The sequence below is a fragment of the Myxine glutinosa genome, chromosome 11, assembly GCF_964187855.1.
Source record: "Myxine glutinosa chromosome 11, kmMyxGlut1.1, whole genome shotgun sequence".
In the NCBI taxonomy this organism is placed as follows: domain Eukaryota; kingdom Metazoa; phylum Chordata; class Myxini; order Myxiniformes; family Myxinidae; genus Myxine; species Myxine glutinosa.
Window position 1 is genome coordinate 32,676,730 of NC_136271.1, and position 24,293 is coordinate 32,701,022.

Sequence of the window (24,293 nt, forward strand, 5' to 3'; positions counted from 1 at the left end):
CCCCATTTTTATTTTTTTATCACCTTTGTGATATCCCTGAGCCTGGCACGTTGTTTCCCACTCCTCCCCTCATTCCGCCAATGAAATTAAGTCATTTTGACGGATTTATCTAATCTGGTGTTGGTATGGCACATTCATGATGGGCTAAATGGCTTCTTCTTGCATCTAATTTCCTTGTTATTCGTTGTTATTTTTGTCCCAAGTCTTTCACGTAATGGCTAGCCAGATATGTGTTTGACTGAATGTGACAGGCTTTGGGATTGGCTATAATTATTATATACTAGCCAAAAGCACCCGGCGTTGCCCAGGTTATTTTTGAATGAATTTATTACTATAATTCAGCTTTTACTCGCGGCCATAGAAGATTGACTACTATAATTCAGCTCAGCCTTTAATTGCGAAATGGGTCCAGCCTGGCCAAGGCGGCCTTGACCGGCCTCGCCACCTAGTTTATAACCTTCCCGGGGCCCGTCTCGACATTTTTAGTTCTTTTTGAATGAATTTACTACTATAATTCAGCTTTTACTCGCCTCCGTAGAAGATTGACTGCAATAATTCAGCTCAGCATTTAATTGTGAAATGGGCCCAGCCCGGCCGACGCGGAGTCGACCGGCCTCGCCACCGAGCCTATAACCTTCCCGGGGCCCGTCCCGACATTTTTAGTTCTTTTTGAATGAATTTACTACAATAATTCAGCTTTTACTCGCGGCCGTAGAAGATTGACTACTATAATTCAGCTGAGCTTTTAATTGCGAAATGGGCCCAGCCCAGCCGAGGTGGGCCTCAACCGGCCTCGCCACCCAGCCTATAACCTTCCCGAGGCCCGCCCCGACATTTTTTGTTCTTTTTGAATGAATTTACTACTATAATTCAGCTTTTACTCATGGCCGTAGAAGATTGACTGGGTCTGAACTATAGATTCAGCTGAGCTTTTAATTGTGAAATGGGCCCAGCCCGGCTGCAGCGACCTCGACCGGCCTCGCCACCTAGCCTATAACCTTCCCGGGGCCTGTCTCGACATTTTTTGTTTCAGAGGTTTCCTCCTATCTTTCACCATTCAGGAGATTAGCATGTGCAGATAAACAAACAAACAAACAAACAAACAAAAACTTTCTTTTATATACTATATAGATTATATTATAATTTACTATTATATTATATTTACTATTATAATATTATAATTATTATTTACTATGATAATCTAATAATAATAATAATAATAATAATAATTTACTATTATAATATTATAATTAAAACTGGCTATAATTTGCTCAGGGGACTGGCTATAACTTACCTATTCTTTGCAAGCATCACGGTGGGAACTTTAGCATCCACCGATGACCAGTATGAGCAGATGGGTCCCTCGGCTAAACGTTTTTCGAAGGATGGTACACGCATTGATGAACCATGTTGCCTGTAAAACAATAGGATGACGGTTTATAGCATTAGCTGTGCCGAGGTTCGAATGGGACCAGGCATATGGCCCAAAGTCGAGTACGCATGCCTGTACGATATCCTACCAGACAAGAAGGATTATTGCAAAACATATTAAAATCGACTAATGAGATATTTGACTGGTTTTTTTTCCATGCAGAAGAGGAACTGTTGTTTAATAGCTCTTCGAGGGTAAAGTCTCACTCCTTTCCGTTTTCTTTGGCTTCACTATTTTTTGGGGTTCAGAATTGCCTAAATGCATTGAAGATGGTATAAACTATTTTGTTGGTGCTCGTTTAGTCCAATGGCATAGTTTACAAAATTGCATAACGCAGCATGGTGTGGCATAGTTTGTAACTGCTTAGCTTGGTTCAACATGGCATGGTTTGCCATTACTTATCGTCACGTGACCTGGCATAGTTTGCCATTACTTAGCATTGCTTTGATGTGCCATGGTTTGCAATTGCCCAGTGAAGCCTGGGATGGCATGATTTGCATGTTCTTAACTTGGCTCCATATGGCAAGCTTTGCAATTGTTTCGCAGAGCTCAGCATTGCATGATTTGCAATTGCCTAGGGCAGCCTGATGTAGCCGAGTACACAATTATTTGCCGTTTGAAAAGGGCATTTTTGCTGAACAAAGAGCTTTGTTGGAGGATAACATGTTGTGTCTGGATGCCAATTTTATTGCCATTTGCAGCTGCAACTTTGAGATGTTTAATCAGCTCTTGAGTAAAAAATATTTTCGTCTATGCCACAGTAATTGTATGTAAATCTACATTGGTCAAAAATAATTTTGTCACAATGTTTTTATTCCACAGCCCCAACACTCACTCCTATGACTCCGCAGCTTGGTATGTCATGATTCGTAAAAACATTCTCACTTACCTTTATTTTTCTTTGTTCTCATGATGGATGTACAGCTTGAACAATGCAGTTTTAGGCTCAAATATTGTTCATATTGCGAACCGTGATGTCTGTCCGTGCGTTCGTCTGTCTCTCGTTTATGGCTGCTGCTGCTTCTTCTGTGCTGCATTTGAAAAGCTTCTCATCGGTTATTTTGTATTTTTATTTCACTTTTCTTGATATAGCCAGTCACTTTACTGTCCCTTCCCAATAGCGACAAGAGGGACCCCTTTGTCCCTTTATTGTCACTTAATTGCCCTCTTTTTGACAAATCCAACCTACGCCACCTGATGTTGCACCACCATTTCATGGTGGGTGGTATAAGTAGCTCAGAGCTTTGGCTCTGAATGAAACCAAGAGTGCAACACAATTAACCTTTTTAAAGTTCATGAAATAATTTAAATTGATGGTTTAACTTAAACTTTTCCTATCACTGGGGGCGGATGCTTTTGATGGTAACTAATACTTCCTGCCACATAGAGTACAAGTAATAGCATAAGTAATGAGTTTGTCAAAATTAATATTTGTGCAAATCCCATTGATTGTCATGACAAAATGAAATGATAGCAGTTTGTTTGTTTCATGATACATTTATTTCACTTGCTCTCATTATTCTTAAGGAACGTCTTTATTTGTACATTAATTGCCATAAGATGCTAGCAGCTATCAGTCAATGTATGGCCCGAGTTGAAATTTCTATAACTGACATTAATGAAACATTCTCCTACCAATTTTATATGTTATCAAATGATTAGTTTGTACACATGACATCCTGGTCAAGGTCATGGGAGGTTAACTACTCCATGAGATATTGACGTCTTCGAAACATCACATCAAGGATTTATCAGTTCATTGCCGAATGTCCACTTCGGGACAGCTAAGAGAATCATCAAAAGTGATCAGACAATGATAAATAGGATACGAGAATTTATTTTGAGATCCATACAGCCATTAAGAACTCCACAACTGATGTCACAGTGCCCTCAAAGTCAGCTGAATTTTTGGTTTGGGTGGCATCTGTATTAGTAGCCACACAACAATTTTTTTTTGTATACTAAGTCGAGGCTTGTGTAAGAGCTAACACATAGAACATATAATAAAGGGAGTGGGACACAAGAGGGGGAGAGAGAGGTAAGCACAACATCAGTAGAGAACAGGGACATGGGGAGATCTGTGGATGGGTGAGGGCTGGGGCGGGTTACATGGGATAAACAAATGGACTCTACTAGGACTTTCAGGAAAGAAAACGGAATTTGAAAGAGGTGGGTTTGAAGTGAATTAACGGGGGTAGAAAAGATCAAGATTTTGGATGGGGGAGGATAAGAGATGGTGGTGAACAGCTGTTTTAAAGACCTGGAGGGAGAAGTGGGATTGAAGAGAGTGAGGGAGTTTGTTCGAGAGGCAGGAGAAAAGAGGCATGAAAGAGTGAAGGTGAATAGAGAGTCTTGATTTTGGCAGTTTAACCAGAAGAGGGTTGCTGACGAATCTAGTACGTCCTGCAAGAATATTTGGGGGACAGAGCACAGACAGAGCAGGGGGGCTAGGCCAGAGAGGGGTTGGTAGAAGACAGAAAGACCACCAACCTGCCTGCGGTGAGTGAGTGAAAGGCCCTTGGAGTTAGCTTCATCACAGGAGATTCCAATGATTCTGAACGCTTTGGTTTCAACAGCGTGAAGACGAGCTCGGTGTGAGGCAGGAGCACCAGCCCAGAGGGGGGAACAGTATTCCATCAAGGTGCGGATGAAATCTTTGTGTGTCGTGAGGAGCTCAGGTGTGCCAAGGAAGGACTTCGCACGACGGAGGATGCCCAGTCGGCGACTGGCTTTGGAGGCCAGATTTGAAATGTGGTTTTCCCAGGAAAGATCATGGCAGATAGTGAGACCCAAAAGCTTGAGTGACAGAACTTCTTGGAGAGGATTGTTCAGAAAGTAGATGGGAGGGTTTTCAGGACGGTATTTTTGGAGAGACATAGTGAGAGTGTGAGATTGTCAGGATTTAAAATGTCAATGGGTCTAAGGGTCTTAGGGTGGATTTACAGAAAGGTTGCACATAATTGAAACGGTTCGGGATCCTGTTATAAGACATTTTTCTGGTGCCATTTGCCAGGACTTCATTTGTATGAGAGATAATACTTGATGCCATTCTGCCAGAATTGTCATGGAGTACCATGCATAATAAACCTGAGAGGTAATGGAGTGGCTAACAAGAAATCCTTGATCTAATAGAACATCTGTTAGGACATACTGGGACGGTATATGTTCATCAATGTCCGAACCCTCTAGAGTCTAGATGACCTCCAATAATTCAGACTGGTGCTGACTGATAGATATTCATTACCAGAAGTGAGATAGGCAGAGGCAGTCCTGAAACAGGGTCTGAGTGGAGATTTCCATGCCAGAGAGCATGATACAATGAGGTATAATGTCTAATAGTCTTGATTTGGATGAGGTATCCATGAGATCACCCTGACTTTGTTCCTCAAATTTAATTTATCTTCCTACACCGCTGCATTCTCATTGGTGGTGCGTGTGCAGCCTGTGGCTGCTGGTTGCATCATTTTCTGGGGGCATGGCTGCCGCTGATGCAATGCTCCCTATAACCAGCCAGCTGTTACTCATTTTGCCGACCTCAGAAGGATGACAAGCTGAGTCAACCCACTTGGTGTTAATTCATCGGGTTGACAGGGGCTCAAACTCAGGACCCTAAAATCTCAAGCCAACACCAGACTTGCTTTCTCATTGTTTTTTGTTTTTTTGTTTTTTTGTATACAGAATCGAGGCTCGTGAAAGAGCTAACATTTATTTCACAAACACATCAAACAGACAAACAAAATATATAAAAGGAGGGAGCGGTAGACAAGATGGGGAGAGACGGGGAAGCACACAAACACAACATTTGAGAGCAGGGACATCGGGAGATGTGTGGAAGAGAGTGGGCTTGGGGGGAGGAGGCGTGGGAAGGGGGGGGGGGGTGGGAGAAGTATAAAACACAAGGACACCAAGGACTTCCAGGACAGAAGTTGGTATTTCAAAAAAGTGGATTTGGGGTGAAATTAGCGGGGGTAGAAAAGATCAAGGTTTTGGATGGGGGAAGATAAGAGATGGTGGTGAACAGCTGTTTTAAAGACCTGGAGGGAGGAGTGGGATTGAAGAGAGTGTGGGAGTTTGTTCCAGAGACGGGAGAAAAGAGGAATGAAGGAGTGAAGGTGAGCAGCGAGTCTTGATTTTGGTAATTTAACCATGAGGGTTGCAGGCAGATCTTGTGTGACCTGTATGAATATTTGGGGGACAGAGCCCAGAGAGAGCTGGGGGGGGGGCAAGGCAGGAGAGGAGTCGGTAGAAGACGGAAAGACCACCAACCTGGCTGCGGTGAGTGAGTGAAAGGCCCTCTGAGTTAGCTTCATCGCAGGAGATTCCAATGATTCTGAACGCTTTGGTTTCAACCACGTGACGACGAGCTAGGTGTGAGGCAGGAGCACCAGCCCAGAGGGGAGAGCAGTATTCCATTGAGCTGCGGATGAAAGTTTGGAGTTTGACCAAAAGTTTGGAGCTTTTAATGAAACTTCGTTTTTATTATTTGGGGACAAGGATGTAAAAGTATTTATTCAAATGTTTTTACAATCTTCTTCCTTCTACTACATCGTTACCATCACATTTGATCATCGAAGGAATGGTCTTGTGCAAGTTTTCCATGACATCCGCAGATGATAATGTCTGCTGAGGACTGCTCTCGTTGAAATTTGTAGTCCCCAGTGTTATTTAACAGCAAAACAAACCTTGAAAGCATCATGACACAACCACATTATCATGCTGCAAAGGTTTCCTTGTTTCACTCCATTTGAAAAGCATGCTGGGTTTGTTTTATGTAATGGCAGACATTGTTTATGGAACACAGGAACTAATCCTTCAACGATGAGACAAAGTCCTTCCATAAAAGGAAAAGTAAGATAATGAAGGGTATAAACAAAATATGTGCAGAATAATTTTTCACCGGAATGGACACTTCAGGACAAGGGGCCCCAGTTTAAGAGAAAAGAAGGGGAGAGTTAGGATGATAGTAAGGCAGAGGTCTTTTACCTTCTTCAGGACTGCAACACAGGATTGGAATGGTCTCTCTGCAAGGATAGTGGCAGTAGAGTCAGTGGACAGTTTTAAAATTGAGTTGGATTCGGTTTCTATAAGTAGGGTATATGGGGGAGTAGTAGAAGAAGAGGAACCACGTTTGGAGGCCATTTTTTCCCGCAGAGCAGGGGTTGGCCTTATTTGGGCACCATGGTCCACTTTTTGCAGCAATGTTTTATGGCCAGATGCCCTTCCTGCCGCCAGCCCTGGAGGTTGGCCAGCCCTGGAGGTTGCCTCTTGCGACAAACACGGAATTACCAGTGAGCTGGTACTCAATTTGCCGACCTCGGAAGGATGAACAGGTTGAGTCAACCACCCTGGCGTTAATTCGGTGATTGACCAGGATTCGAACCCAGGATCCTAGGTATCCCAAGCCGGCACCCTAACCACTAAGCCAACACCAGGCTCCACGGGAGTACGGTACTATAATGTTGGCATGATTGTTCAGGCTTGATAGGCCTAATGGCCTCCATTGAAGTTGAAGTTTCTTGTGTTTCCCCTATTTTTGCTGCTCTTGTTTTATTTCTCACCTCGTTATTCTTCCTACCATTTTTATTTTTTCAAGAAGAGTCCAATTAAAAGTTATAATGGCTGAATCTTCAGAGCTGAAGGAGCAATGTGAGTCGTGGTTGTTCTTCAGGGAAAGTTTGGGATGTTTAGATGTATTTTCTGAACATGTATTTTAAATAAAACTGAGTTGAAACCCCGGCCGTGCCAAAATAACACCAGGCGGGTTGACTCAGCCTGTCATCCTTCCGAGTCGGCGAAATGAGGACCAGCTTGCTGGGAAGAATGAGCCAGTTGGGTATCGTGAGTTAGTGTCGATACATCCGGGATTGTGTCCTCAAGTCAATGAAACTGCCTCAACTGTCTTGTCCAACTGATGGAACGGAGAGGATCATTCATCCATATTCAATTTTAAAAAACCTTTACTTCTGGACTAACCCTCATTACGTTTCTCTTGTAATATCTTTGGCAGTAAAAAATTGCCAGAATCGTTTTATAAACAATTTCTCATACTTACATTTCTCACATTACCAACAAAGAATCCTGTTTGTACAAGTGCAGCCCAAGCAGCCTATCTATGACAAGCAGCTGATAGTAGAATATAGAAACACGGAGTTCACACAGAGGGCCATGTCCTCTGGTGCTCCATCAATATGAGGCATATTTTGACAGATTTCCAGTCAAACTAACCATCCTGGAAAAGCAACAATGGTCTAATGATGTGCAGGTCACAACTGGCAAATGCTTTAATATGGGGGAACCTTTGCCATTGGTGTTTACCTTTGTGGGTCCCTTGACTCTTGCCCCCACACTGTGTGTAAGCATGTGCACTGATTGCTTAAACAAGTTACACGTCTGGCAGTTTGGGTTATTATGTGCTATGATGAAGGTTGAAATGTACCAATGGAGTTCTCTGAAACTTTCTTTGTTTAGCAGAGGCACATGGCAAAACCGTGGTCTTGAGAGAAGACTTTGATGGCGATGCTGTTCTTGACCACGATATATGGTACAGTGTTGGGTTTTTCTGGTAACATTAGGACAGAATATATTGATTACTTCTATGGTGACTTGTTTTTGATGAAGAAGGTGCGGCACATCTAAGAAGGAAGGAAATTGCCTTTCAGTAATGATGACAATATATGTGCGGTCAATGCAATAAAAACGAGAAAGCATCTGAAAATTCAAAGCCCGTTCGTGTCCGTTTGTATTCAGACGTCGTGTTCTTCTTCCATATACTCAAAATAACGAAAAAGGTTTAAAAAATACAAAGTGAAAACTGATGATTTTATGCCGCCTTGACCTTTGACCTTTTGATCTAAAAAAAACAACAATCGACTCCTATCTTTTGATTGGTGAACCAATTCAGTGACCCGACATGCAAATTCTTTAAATTTCAGGTCAATCAGGTGAAAATTTGTGATTTTACGCAACCTTAACCTTTGACTTTTTGATCTAAAAAATAATCAGCTTCTAGCTTTTGATTGGTGAACCAATTCAGTGACTCGATATGCATATTCTTTAATTTTTAGGTCAATCAGGTGAAAATTGGTTGATTTTATGTGATGCTGAACTTTGACCTTTTGACCTTTCGACAAAAATTCGTACTCCATAACCTGGCCCCATCCTACCTGACTGACCTCCTCTCCAGACACACTCCCACCCGCAACCTCCGCTCTGCTGGCGCCAACCTCCTGTCCCCCCCCCATCCGGACCAAATTCAGATCCTGGGGGGACAGGGCCGTCTCCATCGCTGCTCCCACCCTCTGGAACTCACTACCTCACACCATCTGAGACTCCTCCTCACTCACCACATTCAAAACATCACTCAAGACCCACCTGTTCAACACTGCATTTAACATTTAACCCACAGCATTTAACCCCTGACTATCTCTTCTCCTTCTCCTTCCTTTTGCTTTGATTAATTATTTACCTATTTATTTTTGTCTTTTTGCACTTGTTTTTTGTACTCTGTCAAAGCGTCTTTGGGCTTCTTGAAAAGCGCTATATAAAATAAATGTATTATCATTATTATTATTATTAAAATTTCAAAAATTCTCATATCCGGATCCATATTCAGATCTTCACCACAATTGAATGGATTTGTCCTTGTCACCACACACAGAACCTGTCCACCGCGTTTTGTCCGAATTTGTCCACAACCTTTCGAGATATTGTGCTATACATCATTTTTTATTGTACAGTACTATATATCATTTTTTGCCCTACCACTCAATGGTGAAGAATCACTTAAAAAAATTATTGGATAAAGATCCGGATCTGGATCTTCCTCAAAATATAATCATTTCGTCCTTGTCACATATCCAACCCCTCTACCAAATTTTGCCCAAATCGGTCCACATCATTTTGAGATATCCTGTTTACAAACAAACAAACAGGCAAACAGACATGGGTGAAAACACAACCTCCATCCACCTTCGGTGGTGGAGATACAAAGTGAAAGCTGGTTGCACATGAGATTATTATTGATATAAATATAAGGGTGGTGTCTGTCTTTCTGTCTCCTCTCTCCTCTCTCACCACCTTGTGCATTGTCAACACCAAACCTTGGAGGTTTATTTTAAAATGTCTTACAATTCTGCACATTCTATCTAAATTTTCCATCACAGATTTCTGCTGCTGCTGTTATCTTGGTTGTTGTTGCTCCCTATCTAATGAAATCCCATACCATCCCATCACCCATCATTGATGGCTATGTCAGCCTGGTGGGTGGAGCTTCTGCCACCATTCCATTGCATTGTTGTTGTTGTTGTTGTTGTTGTTGTCGTATAGCCCTCCAGTCCGATCAAATTCCATACCATCCCATCACCCATCCTTGAGGGCACATTTTTCTAGGATCTAAATAAAAGCACAATGTCTGTGTGTCTTTTCATTTCCGAGCTCCTCTCTCACCACTTCATGCCTCATCACCAAACTTTGTGGGCATAATATGGGACATTTGAAATGACATACTGTATTTATGCCAATGAGGTCTTTTCCATGTGTGCTGTGTGTGCGGTTTGGACAACTCTGCTAGACTGGGTACTTTTAACCTGCTTTTGCCAAGTCAAAATCTGTATGTTAATTCGTCTTTTAAATATAATTTTCAGGATTTAGATGAAAGAGTGACACTTCCAAAATGGTTAATCATAATTGTTCGGTTCCTGGATGCAAATCACGCTCACAAAAATATAGGAAATATGAGAAATATCCGTGGATGAGAGATGTCGAGTTCCTACCATTTCCAGTTAACAAAAGTGAGTGGCAAAGGTCATATACACACACACACACACACACACACACACACACACACACACACACACACACACACACACACACACACACACACACACGAAGGTGGATACACCGAGATCTGGGAGGGCTCAGTTCCACCTTCTGAAGCCCGCATTTGGAGATAACAACCACTGACACCTACTTAAAGGGAAACAGACCCCATACAGGCAGAGCCTGTGTTTATGCAGCCACACTGAGCATCTCTGCATTGTGCGCTGTGATGAAATAAAGTCTGCAACTCCTATAGTGCAAAAGATCATGTCACAGAGAGACAGGAGAGGCAGGTATCTGCACCGAGGCAAAATGCTGCAAAGGTGCTACCTGTGTCGGTAAAATTTTTTAAAAGCCCCAGAAAAGAAGCTTAAATATAGAAAACTGGAATGGTGAGAGTAAGGAAATCATCCTCAACTGCAAAGTGTTTTCTATGCAGGAACAGTGGGGATGTGTGGCAGGGGAGCAAGATTTATATACCAGTTGAAGAAAACAAAATTTGCCATCAGAACAGATACTGTTCCACCTCATAAATTTGAAAGAGTAGCATCAACAATCCATAGATACCTGACAAAGAGTAGAATAATGGAAATAATAATAGCTAGGGCTAGAAAACAATTGGCAGAAGATGTGAGGACGATGGGAGACGAGGGCTCACTGGGAGGTGGATAGAGGGATGGTGGGGACTTGACCGCAGTGGGGAGGGGCTATGCGGCGAAGCCGAAGCTCGGAACGTGACGTAACACCAGGAACCCAGCGGTGGAGACCAAGTATGATGGAGGGAGGGGATATTGGCCGAGAGGGGAGTGGACCTGATCCACTGACATGGACCGGGTGACATATACACAGACGGAGATGAAAATGGGAGCTTTGCAGCAGCACTGCTCATTTAAGAAAAAGTAATAGGAAAACAATGCTGCAAGAAGAATAAACCAGGCCCCATGAACAGAAACCAAACACTGCCAGGGAAACAGAGACTAGAGACACATAGGGAGGGAGACAGAGAGAGAGAACCGAGAAAGGAAATGGGACGAAGACAACAATTCATGAGGGGAAACCGAAGCGCAAACCTAAAGAGATAATCTAAAAAAGTCTATATATAAAATGGAGGACAAAGATCTATAGTTAATGAGTGCTGAAAACAAACTCCAAATAGAAATGATAGCAAGGAAGATAAAACAACTACGATAAAGTCAACAACTGACGAAAACAAAACCACATATTTGAAAATAACCCAAAGACCACAAACTAAGGAAACAAAAGCAAAATGTATCAAAAGATAAACTAGAAGATAAACTAGAAGATTTCTGGAAAGGAATTAATGAATACCTAAAAGAACACAAGGAGGTGGATTATATACGAAACTTGGAAAAGAAAAAAAGAAACAGCAAAGGGAAATCCCCCCCCCCCCAATGATTAATTGATGAAGTGAAAATATATTAAAAAAACGACAAATTTTTAAACCCCTGGATGGAATTCCAAACTTCTGGCAAAAGCAACGAGATGGTCTCCACAATCACTATGCTCAGGCATTCAACAGACTTATCCAAGAGGAGAAAAGATAATGAATGAGTGGCTCACAGAAGATACCACCTTCCGATCATCCCAAAATGTGACGAAACCCAAACTACCTCACAAATATCGACCAACAACAAACAAATTTCGAATGGGAATCATCCCAGAAATGATTGACCAGACATATTAAATGATGGACGATGCTAGGGAACAACAGACCACCAAATACTAAACAAGGCCACACTCGAAAACTGAAAAACGAGATGAATCAAATTGTGCACAGCATGGATAGGGACACAGTGGTGGAAGACTTTCAAATATATATATATACTCGTATGTACTAGCTTGGCTCGGCTCGCTGCGTTCGCCTCACCAAGCGTCGATACTAAGGAACGGGCTTATTTTAACTGAGGATAATGACTGTACCTGACTTGCTGTGTTGTCATGATTTTCACCAATCATAATACAAACAATTACTTTGCACAAATGTATTTGTTGTGTTTGTGATATTACATTTTTATAGGCAATTTAGGTTGAAGATTTAGGTTGAATGTTTTTTTTTCAAGAAATAACCCCCCAGCACACACATAGGGGAGGGGTAGGTGCAGACTGGAAGTTTGGGACGATTACACCTCACTACCACGTAATTCAAAACACCTCACCACCAAGTAATTCAAAACACCGCACCACCACGTAATTCAAAACACCTCACCACCACGTAATTCAAAACACCTCACCACCACGTAATTCAAAACACCGCACCACCACGTAATTCAAAACACCTCACCACCACGTAATTCAAAACACCTCACCACCACGTAATTCAAAACACCTCACCACCACGTAATTCAAAACACCTCACCACCACGTAATTCAAAACACCTCACCACCACGTAATTCAAAACACCTCACCACCACGTAATTCAAAACACCTCACCACCAAGTAATTCAAAACACCGCACCACCACGTAATTCAAAACACCTCACCACCACGTAATTCAAAATACCTCACCACCAAGTAATTCAAAACACCTCACCACCACGTAATTCAAAACACCTCACCACCACGTAATTCAAAACACCTCACCACCACGTAATTCAAAATACCTCACCACCAAGTAATTCAAAACACCTCACCACCACGTAATTCAAAACACCTCACCACCACGTAATTCAAAACACCTCACCACCACGTAATTCAAAACCCCTCACCACCACATAATTCAAAACACCTCACCACCACGTAATTCAAAACACCTCACCACCAAGTAATTCAAAACACCTCACCACCACGTAATTCAAAACACCTCACCACCAAGTAATTCAAAACACCTCACCACCATGTAATTCAAAACACCTCACCACCACGTAATTCAAAACACCTCACCACCACGTAATTCAAAATACCTCACCACCAAGTAATTCAAAACACCTCACCACCAAGTAATTTAAAACACCTCACAGCAATAAAACACGAAATAAAAACACCTCAACACCACGAAATTGAAAACACCTCACAGCCATAAAACACGTAATAAAAACACCTCACAGCCATAAAACACGTAATAAAAACACCTCACAGCCACGAAATTAAAAACACCTCACCACCACGTCATTTAAAAAGACCTCACCACCAAGTAATTCAAAACACCTCACCACCACATAATTCAAAACACCTCATCACCAACTAATTCTAAACGCCTCACCACCACATAATGAAAAACACCTCACCACCACGTAATTATAAATACCTCACCACCATGTGATTTAAAAACACCTCACCACCATGTGATTTAAAAACACCTCACCACCATGTGATTTAAAAACACCTCACCACCACGTGATTCAAAACCACCACAACCTTATTAAAAACACTTCACAACCACGGAAACAAAAGTTTGAGGGAGTCGTTAAGTGACAACACAGACACTGCCCAGATGTGTAGATATATAGATAAATGACTGTACCCGAGCTGCCGTTTTGTCATGGTTTAAACCAATCATAATTCAAACAATTATTTTGCACAAATGTATTTGTAGTATACGTGATATCACATTTTATAAACAATTGAAGTTGAAAAAAAAATGTTTCCCAAAAAAATTCCCCCCAAAAATAATAAAACATTGTAAAAATTTTCAAAAAAAAGTACCCTTAGGACATACCGACGGGAGAGATATGTGCATACCAGAAGTTTGGTACGATTTCATAGAAGTTTGAGAAAGTAGTTCAGTGACAAGACAACACAAGACAACACAGGACAGGACAGACGCTGCACAGATATATATATAGATATACAGTCACGTGAAAAAGTAAGTACACCCCATGTAAAGTTTTGACTTTTTCAACATATTTCAACATACAGCTATTTGATCTTCATTTCAACAATATTGATAGATAAAGGTGATATAATATAACAAATATCATGAAACATTTACATTTTGTAGTCTATTGTATAATTTAAATAAACATAAATGCAAATTTCGCACGTGGAAAAAGTAAGTACACCCTTGGCTCTAATAGGTGGTATTGCTCCCTTTGGCAGAAACAACCTCAAGTAGGTGTTTCTTACAACTGTCTACCAGTCTCTGACATCGACTGGGAGAAATTTTTCCCACTCCTCCATGCAGAATTCTTTCAGCTGTGCGATGTTTGAGGGGTTTCTTGCATGCACAGCTCGTTTCAAATCCCCCTACATCTTGATGGGATTTAGATCCCGGCTTTGACTTGGCCATTCCACAACCCTCCATTTCTTTCTTTTCAGCCATTCATTGGTGGATTTACTGGTATGTTTAGGGTCATTGTCATGTTGCAAGGTCCACCTTCGGTTGAGCTTCCACTTTCCGACAGATGGCCTCACATTATCCTCAAGCACCCTCTGGTACAATGAAGAATTCATAGTGGATTATATGATGGTGAGCTGCCCAGGCCCTGATGCAGCAAAGCTGCCCCAAACCATAATATTTCCACCACCATGCTTTACAGTTGGTATCAGGTTCTTGTGGTCAAATGCTGTCTTTGGTTTTCGCCAAACATGCCTTCTGGTACTGTGGCCAAATAGCTCTACCTTTGACTCATCTGTCCAGAGCACATTGTTCCAGAAGTGCTGGTCTTTGCTGAGGTGTTCATTGGCAAACTTTAGTGTTGCCCTGATGTTCTTTCTGGACAGCAAAGGTTTCCTCCTGGCACACCTCCCATGTAGATCAAATTTGAGCAGCCTCTTTCTCATGGTAGACTCATGCACTTTGACATCAACCGTGGCAAGAGCTACCTGTAGGTCCCATGATGACATTCTGGGGTTTTTGGAGACTTCTTTCAGCATCTTGTGGTCTGCTCTCGGGCTGAACTTGCTGGGGCGGCCTGGCCTGAGCAAGTTGGCAGTTGTTTGGAATGTTCTCCACTTGTAGATGATCTTCCGGACAGTCGAATGATTGATTTCAAATTGTTTGAATATCTTTTTAAATCCCTTCCCAGACTCGTAGGCATCTTTAACTTTCGTTCTGAAGGCCTCAGAGAGCTCTTTTGATCTAGGCATGGTGACGCCGCACACTTCAACAAAGAGCAAACCAAACTAAATGTCTGAGGTTTAAATAAGACAGGTTCCTCCAAGAACCTCTCTAACGATGTTCTAATCATTTGCACCTGAGCTGGTGCACCTGATTCTAATTTTAGGTATTTGAAGTAGTGATAAATGTCGGGGTGTACTTACTTTTTCCACATGCGAAATTTGCATTTATGTTTTTTTAAATTATACAATGGACTACAAAATGTAAATGTTTCATGATATTTGTTATATTATATCACCTTTATCTATCAATATTGTTGAAATGAAGATCAAATAGCTGTATGTTGAAATATGTTGAAAAAGTCAAAACTTTACATGGGGTGTACTTACTTTTTCACGTGACTGTATATATGTATATATATATATATATAATGCTGTCACAAACTCTGAAATATATGATGTGATCTTGTTTATCAAGTTGAGATATTAAATTTCCTGTATTTCCACCTGTTTGGATTTGTTGACTAAAACACCACCAATCATCGTGGCGCTTACTTCACAGTGTGCTCGCGGTGTTTTTCCATTTCCTCTGGTGGCTTATCCAATGTCAAGCAGCATGTAATTGTTTTTAGTTAAGTTAAATCGTCAAAAGTTTCAATCTATTTAAACAGTAATGTCGTTTTTAAATTTAAACAAAAGCATGTTGTAAGAGAATTTTATTTTCCACAAAATATTTAAAATAAAAAATAGAAAGAAATTTTTACATCAAAGCAGAATTTGTTGAAAGTTAAAACTACTATCAATTGAGGAAAACAGAAAGAGAGAGAGTGTTTCCTTGAAGTATTTCAGTGAAAGAATATTTAACATATTTTGTGTTCAATGTAAAGTTGTAAAATCAAGCACGTGTACTTTTGTATTTGGTAACATGATTAAATAATTATCAGGTAAAATACAAAAAAATTTACATTTCAACTTGACAAACAAAATCACGGTCATGTATTTAAAAGTTTGTGATGGTATTTTTGAAAGAATCTGTGAACTGAAGAAAAGGCAATATTGCCGGGGTACAAGGGCACTCATGCTCATAAAGTCCAAAAAAAAATAAAAAAATACAAACTTAGTAATTTATTTCAAATGCTTTCATTTTTTATTTATTAATGACATTATGTTTCTGTATCAAAAGCGATGATGGAATACAATCGTTAAAACCGCACAGTTAACAATAAATATCTACTTTTGCTATTTGCACTTCATTTTTATAACATTTATTTCTTAAGATTTTGCCGATATAAAAACCTACAATAACTAGAACGGCACTCAGAAGAGAGCATACCACCTCCAGGTGAACAGTTTACGTCTTGTATCCCAGAGTAAACCAGAAAATCACAACACAGAATCACATTTCATCAAAATCATCCGTCCACAACTTTTTGAGATATCCTGGTTTGTATCGTTTTTTTGGCTCTATCTCCCAATAGTGAAGAATCACTTAAAAAATTCTACTATCCAGATCCGGATCTTCACCAAAATTGAATCGACTCTTCCTTGTCACACAAAAAACCTGTCCACCAAGTTTCGTTCAAATCCATCCATAACTTTTTGAGATATCCTGCTATGTATCGCTTTAGCCTTATCACTACCACATGGTGAAGAATCAGTTAAAAACTTAAATAATGCTCATATCCGAATCCATATTCAGATCTTCACAAAAATCGAATCGAATCGTCCTTGTCAGACACCCAACCAGTCCACCAAGTTTCGGCCAAATCCGTCCACAACTTTTTGAGATATCTTGCTATGTATCGTTTTTGGCCCGATCTCCCAATGGTGAAGAATCACTTAAAAATTCTACCAGCCGGATCCGAATCCGGATCTTCACCAAAATCGAATTATTTCGTCCTTGTCACACACGCTACATCTCTGCCAAATTTCGTCCGAATCCGTCTACAACTTTTCGGCATATTTTGTTCACAAACGGACAGACAAACTGACAAACAGTGGTGAAAACATAACCTGCATCCACCTTTGGTTGTGGAGGTAAAAATACAAAATGAAAATTGATGAGTTCATGCAGCCTTGACCTTTGAGCTTTAGATATAAAAAATAATCAGCTTCTACATTTTGATTAGTGAACCAATTCAGTGACCTGATATGCAAATTCTTTAAATTTCAAGTCAATCGGGTGAAAATTGGTGAGTTTATGCAACCTTGACCTTTCACCTTTTGATCGAAAAAAAACAATCGGCTTGTAGCTTTTGATTGGTGAACCAATTCAGTAAGCCAATATGCAAATTCTTAAAATTTCAGGTCAATCGGATGAAAATTGACGATTTTATGTGATGCTGACCTTTGACCTTTTGACCTTACAACAAAATTCTTAATTTCCCTTCTCCGTATTATCATAATAAATCTTCGTTGAAATTTGATGACAATAGGTCGAATGGTAAAAAATTTACGGCCTGGACAGACACATGCACAGACACAGACACCCAGAAGTGATTACAAAACCCCATCTCCTGTTGCGCAGGGGATGGGCTAATAAATCAATGAAACTTCTGCAAACATTGAGGAGAGAGTCAGAGTCTGAGTCAGACATAGTACATGTACATGCGGGCACTGTAGTCAGCTGACCAGTACATACACAGTGTGCCTCTTGAAGCCATCTCAGGCATATAATTGCTGGAAATACCTCATAGCTTCAGTAGGCGTCACCTCCTGACTCCGACAAGGAACACTGTTCCTCGACCTCACAAGGGGGCCCACCGCACACCTTGACCCTGCTTGAGTGTACCTTTTTTTCCCGAAGAGCTAGTCACCCTGGCTGACGCTGCTGCTGTTATACTGACTTTTTCTTGCCCGATCAAATCTCATCACCCAACCTTGAAGAGTATATCCGCTTGGTCCCAATACATCGTTCATATTGGTGAATGTGCTGTTTGTTGCGTACCCACAGGAAAGGATGCCATGGGTGCCACGTTGACACCAGCTGTGGTCACATTATGCATGGACAAGCGGTTGTATTTTGCCAATCCCAGGGTCTTCGGCAATTGGTAAGCTTTCTTTATGATCCAACAGCTTTATTATATGAGGACATATAGGTTGTCCTGTGCAGCTGACACACTGCTGGTTTGCAGCGGACGGTGTCACAGACTGCAGCTTGGTCCAGAAGTACCTTTTTAATTGTGAAATATTTTTTCCCTGTTGCAAAAACATCTTGTTAAACTCTCTCTCTCTCTCTCTCTCTCTCTCTCTCTCTCTCTCTCTCTCTCTCTCTCTCTCTCTCTCTCTCTCTCTCTCTCTCTCCCCCTCTTTCTCCCATTCCTTCCTGCCTCTTTCTCTGCTTTCATTCTCTGCTCATATGCTACAAATTCCGAGCCTGGTATGTTAATTTTCAGACAAGCAGTTCATGGTTTGTGTTCTTTTGAGATCCCAAATTGGATGTGTAAAAAAATTCTTTTCTGAAGCACGTTTTGCCTCTTTCGCATGCCCACCATCAGTTTTTGTTTCTCTTAGTTTCACTTTCCCTTTTGCTGATTGAAGGCAAGCACATGTATATTTTTTCAGTGCACACATCGCACGTTGCAACAGCTGCTCATGGGGCCTGAGACATGGTTAAGCTTGAAGCAACAAATTGTTCTTTCGCTCTGCTCATTCGTACCCTATTCCCCCTGCTTACTTACCCCCACTTTTATCCACAAACCAATCTCTTTGTTCTTTTCCTTTCATTATTTTTTTCCTATGGCGGTCCCTCGGGCGACGAGGCTTGCTTCGAGCTCTCCACGGCATCGAAGTTTGAGTGTTTTCCCATTCGTGTCTTTGTCGGGTTTCCGCTGGTTGTTTTGTTGTGTGTGTGTTGTTGTGTGTTTCTGTTTAGTTTTGGTTTTGTGGTTGTTGCGGATTTGTGTGTGATTGGTCGTTTTTTATTCGCGCCTCGTGCGCGGCCTGGTCTTTCCGGGCTCCCTTCCCCCCGTCGGTGTTTTGTGAGTGTAAGTTCTTTCCTTCACAGTATTTGCTTGTTTCTTTGATTTTCTTTTCTACCCCCTGCCTCTCGCGGGCATCTTACCCTTTGTCCGGCGTTTTTAAAAACAGGACAAACGGATAGACAAAGAATTCTATATTGATTCTTTCTCTCCTCCCGGACACGTGCTTGTTCGCTCTCCTCCTCGTCTCGACTTGTGCCCCGCCCCCTATATCTCGTTTTTTCTTCTGCCTCTGCTCCTTCTTTCTCAAATCCACGTTCTCGCTTGGAGACTTTTCCCAGATTGTTTTTCATGGTTATCATTGTTCTGTTTGGATATTGTTGGAATATGTTTAAACCGCAGCCGTGATGCTGACGCCGCCCTCCTCCCCCCCCCCCCCCAGAATTTCCATGTTTTAAACGTTTCCCAGTGTGTACCCTGGTCAGAATAGGTACACCGTATCCCTGCGTGTCGTAAGAGACGACTAAGAGGGTTGGCGTCAGGAAGGGCATCCGGCCATAAAAACATTGCCTCAAAAAGAGAACCATGACAATTACAAGTACATATGGGCAGGGTACAGCCCGAAGTGGAGATCAATTTCTGAGGTTTGGGACATGGAATGTAGGGACAATGACAGGGAGATCAGGAGAAGTGGTGGAAGTATTCGTCAGAAGAAGAGTGGACATATGTTGTGTGCAGGAGACGAGATGGAAGGGAAGTGGTGTGAGAATGGTGAAGGGTAGGCAGGGACACAAATACAAGTTTGTGTGGCAAGGGTGCCCGGATGGCGTGAATGGTGTTGGTGTCCTGTTTTCTGAGGAGTTTGTAGACAGTGTGGTGAGTGTGACTAGAGTGAGTGATAGGTTGATGATGGTGAAAATGATGATTGGAAAGCCCTTGGTGAATGTCATCTCGGGATATGCTCCGCAGGTTGGTTGAAGCGATGAAGAGAAGGACAAGTTCTGGTGTGCGATAGAGAAGCCGATGGAAAACGTGAAAGATGAGGAAGTTGTTGTGGTGGGAGGAGACCTGAATGGACATGTGGGAAGGAGTATGTATGGTTTTGAGGGAGTTCATGGGGGTTACGGATATAGTGTGAGAAATGGAGAAGGTGAAAGGATTTTGGAGTTTGCTGATGGAGCTGATTTGTTGATTTGTAATACTCAGTTCCAGAAAGACGATAATAAGCTTGTTACATACACGTCAGGTGGGTCGACGACAACCGTTGACTACCTGATGGTGCATAGGCGAGATAGGGGGCACCTCCGGGACACAAAGGTGATCCCGGGGGAGGAGGCTGTTTCACAGCAGCACTTGGTTGTCTGCGACATAAGGGTGAAAGGTGCGAGGAGAGCTCGGCGGGTGAAGTACCAACCGAGAATGAAGGTGTGGAGGTTGAAAGAGGTGACGGTAAGGGAGGCATTAAAAGAGAGGCTGAGTAGGATAGAGGGTGATGTGGTTGAGCTTGAAAGTGGTTGGATGTCAATGAAAGCTAGTCTGTTGGGAGCCGTTAGTGAGGTATGTGGATGGACAAAAGGACCACCGAGGCACTCGGAAACATGTTGGTGGGATGATGAAGTTGGAAAGAGGATTGACGAGAAGAGGAAGAAGTTCAAGGAGTGGCAGAAGGCGAAGGGTACGGGAGCAGAAACAGCAGAGCATGAAAGTTATAAGGCAGCCAGGAACGCTGCAAAGAAAGAGGTAGCAAAGGCGCAGGAGGCATGTAGGAAAATGTTCGGAGAACGCTTGGATTCGGAAGAGGGTCAGAAAGCAGTATTCAGGATTGCAAAGCAGATAGCGAAAGAGAGGTGTGATGTGATGGGGGTGAGTTGCTTGAAGGATGAAGTGGGACAAATTGTTGTCGACCCAGATGGAATTAAAGGAAGATGGAAAAGATATATGGAAATGCTGTTGAATACAGAGAATGAATGGGATGGCAACATAGAGAGTAACCCAGTTTTAGGACAGGCAGAGAGATCAGAAGGATGTTGAGGAAGCGATAAAAGCAATGAAGAGTGGAAAAGCCGGAGGGCCAACGGGAGTTGTGGGAGATATGTTGAAGGCAGCAGGAAGTTGGGGTGGGAAGAGAATGACAGAGATCTGTAATCTGGTGGTGAAAGAAGGCCGCATTCCAGTGGCTTGGGAACTGAGTACCCTCGTCCCTCTATACAAGGGGAAAGGTGACCCTCTGGAGTGTGGCTCGTACCGAGCGATAAAGTTATTGGAGCATGGAATGAAGGTATTGGAAAGGGTGTTGGAGAGGAGGACAAGGAAGAAAGTGAAGATCGACGAAATGCAGTTTGGATTTATGCCAGGAAGAGGAACGACAGACGTGCTTTTCATTGTGAGGCAGTTGCAGGAGAAGTACATGGAGAAGAGGAAGAAGTTGTTTTTTGGGTTTGTTGATCTGGAGAAAGCATTCGATAGGGTTCCACGCAAAGTATTGACATGGGCATTGAGGAAGTTAGGAGTGGAGGAATGGTTGATCAGAGTCGTGATGGCAATGTACAAAAGAGCGCGCACAGCTGTAAGGACGAAGGACGGGAACAGTGGTGAGTTTGAGGTGAAGGTGGGAGTGCATCAGGGGTCCATACTAAGTCCACTACTATTTGTAGCTGTGATGGAGGTGCTGGCTCAGAACGTAAAGGAGGGTTTACCGTAGGAGTTGTTGCATGCAGATGATCTGGCGTTGATTGCGGAAAGTATGGATGGACTGAAGGAAAAGATGAACAAGTGGAAGGAATGTATGGAGACAAAAGGTCTGAAGGTGAATATCGGAAAGACGAAGGTGATGGCAAGTGGTAAAGCATGTGGTGAGGTGGAAAGAACTGGGAAGTGGCCATGTGCTGTGTGCAGGAATGGTGTCGGAGTGAACTCCATTCAATGTACAATGTGCGCGGAGTGTGTTCATCAAAAATGTAGTGGTCTGAGAGGGTCATTAACCAGTGTGGCAGCTACATTCAAATGTAAGGTGTGCACAGAGGGAGCTGCAGATGGAGGAAATGTTGAGTTGGATCTTGGAGATGGCGTGAAGCTGGAAGGTGTGAAAACATTTTGCTACCTCGGAGACATGCTGAATGGAGAAGGTGGATCAGACTCGGCAACGGTTGCTCGAGTGAGATGTGCATGGAAGAAGTTTCGGGAACTGAGTGGCGTGCTGATGAGGAGGGGAGTGTCGCTGAAGCTGAAGGGAAAGGTGTATGCTGCATGTGTGAGAAGTGTTATGATTTATGGGAGCGAGACATGGGTAATGAACGTAGAGCAGCAACGAAGGCTGGAAAGGGTGGAAATGCGAATGGTTCGATGGATGTGCGGAGTATCGTTGAGAGAGAGGAAGACAAATGATGAATTGCGAAAGATGATGGGAATATTGCCTGTGATTGATGCTGTGAAGAGGAACAGGTTGAGATGGTTTGGTCATGTGTTGAGGAAGGATGAAAGTGACTGGTTGAGAAGAGTGATGGAAATTAATGTAGAAGGAAGTAGAGGACTGGGAAGACCGAGAAAGACTTGGCTAAAGATGGTGGAAGAAGAAATGCGGGCAAAGGGGTTAACAAGGAGAGATGCAGAAAATAGGGCAAAATGGAGAAGATTGTCATGGGGACCGCAAGGCTAACCCCCGCTCTAGCAGGGAAAATGGCCTTAAAATGCATGTTGTGTGTGTTGTGTATGGCCTTTTCATTACATTACATTTATTTTCCTTTCATGTTCTACAACTTTTCTCCTGATATTGTCTCTTATAGTCTCCACATGAATGCTTGTCTTGTATCCCCTGACACTTATGTCGCTCTCTCTCTCTCTTCCCCAACCCCTCAGACAACAACAAAACTTAATACAACCAGTGCTTCAGCGTTGCAGTTCACACTTGGTAAGGTCCTGGGGTCACACCTTCTGGTTATACTTGTACACGGGTTCTCAGAATGTATTGTGAACACCATGAAATGCTATTGGCAATTGTCTTGGAATGCATTCCTTTGTTCTGGTATCTGCCTGAGTTCTGCAAGGCCTGGTAAAATTCACGAAATCATACAGCACTGAGAAGGTAGTAAAACGTACTTTCGTGTCGTGGAAGCTTCAGGGTTTCATATTTACCCTGCATTAGTGAGTCTTATATTCTCAGCATGTATTTTCAATCAGTTTCCCAATTTGTTTCAGCTGAGTTTAAAAAAAAACACACCACCAAGGTTGTTTTCTGGCTTGTTTGAACACCCAATCACAGCACAGAAACGCATCATTTTCCCTGATAATGGGTACCGTATATGTGTTGTCCTCTGCATAAAATATACTAGGCCGACGCAGGTGACCCATTCACCATAGCCACCACACAGTAAAAAAGTCATGTGCACACACTTTTAATAGCCCTCTTGATCATGTTTTTTATTCAAGATTTATGAACGTTTTTAAAATGAGGTGCCTTGGGGTATCCCATAGACGCAGAACAATATCTTTTATAATGAGCCTTAATATTCAGAAATCCAGTATTTTATTGTTGATACACTTTGGGAGACAATACAAGCAATAACAATGTATTGAAATATATTATTATGTATTATTATATATTATATAGCAATATAAGAAATAACAATGTATTATTGATATTGGGAGACAATATAAGCAATAACAATGTATTATTGATATTGGGAGACAATATAAGCAATAACAATGTATTGAAATATATTATTATATATTATTATATGTTTATATAGCAATATAAGAAATAACAATATATTATTGATATTGGGAGACAATATAATGTATTGAAATATATTATTATATATTATTATATGTTTACTAGCAGAAGTACCCGGCATTGCCGGGCGGGGGAGGGGAGGGGAGGGGGAAGAGGAGGGGAGGGGAACGGGGGGGAGGGGAGGAGAGGGGGGGGGGGAGGGGAGGAGAGGGGGGGGGAGGGGAGGAGAGGGGGGGGAGGGGAGGAGAGGGGGGGGAGGGGAGGAGAGGGGGGGGGAGGGGAGAAGAGGGGGGGGGGAAGTACCCGGCATTCAGTGTATAAACGTGAGGGAGAAGAGGGGGGAGGGGGAGGGGGGGAGGGGGAAAAGGGAGGGGGTAG

General features: G+C 42.2%; 1 protein-coding gene across 3 annotated transcripts in view; it reads left to right on the forward strand.

Moving 5' to 3' along the window:
* The window catches only part of RELN (reelin), a 515,504-nt gene that overhangs the window by 20,870 nt on the left and 470,341 nt on the right, over positions 1-24,293 (forward strand). For all 3 annotated transcript variants that reach the window (XM_078786532.1, XM_078786533.1, XM_078786534.1), the window contains exons 5-8: positions 2,255-2,287; positions 7,901-7,973; positions 18,220-18,316; positions 23,042-23,093. In XM_078786532.1, the coding sequence (XP_078642658.1) occupies positions 2,255-2,287; positions 7,901-7,973; positions 18,220-18,316; positions 23,042-23,093 (255 nt within the window). The remainder of the gene's footprint in view (positions 1-2,254; positions 2,288-7,900; positions 7,974-18,219; positions 18,317-23,041; positions 23,094-24,293) is intronic.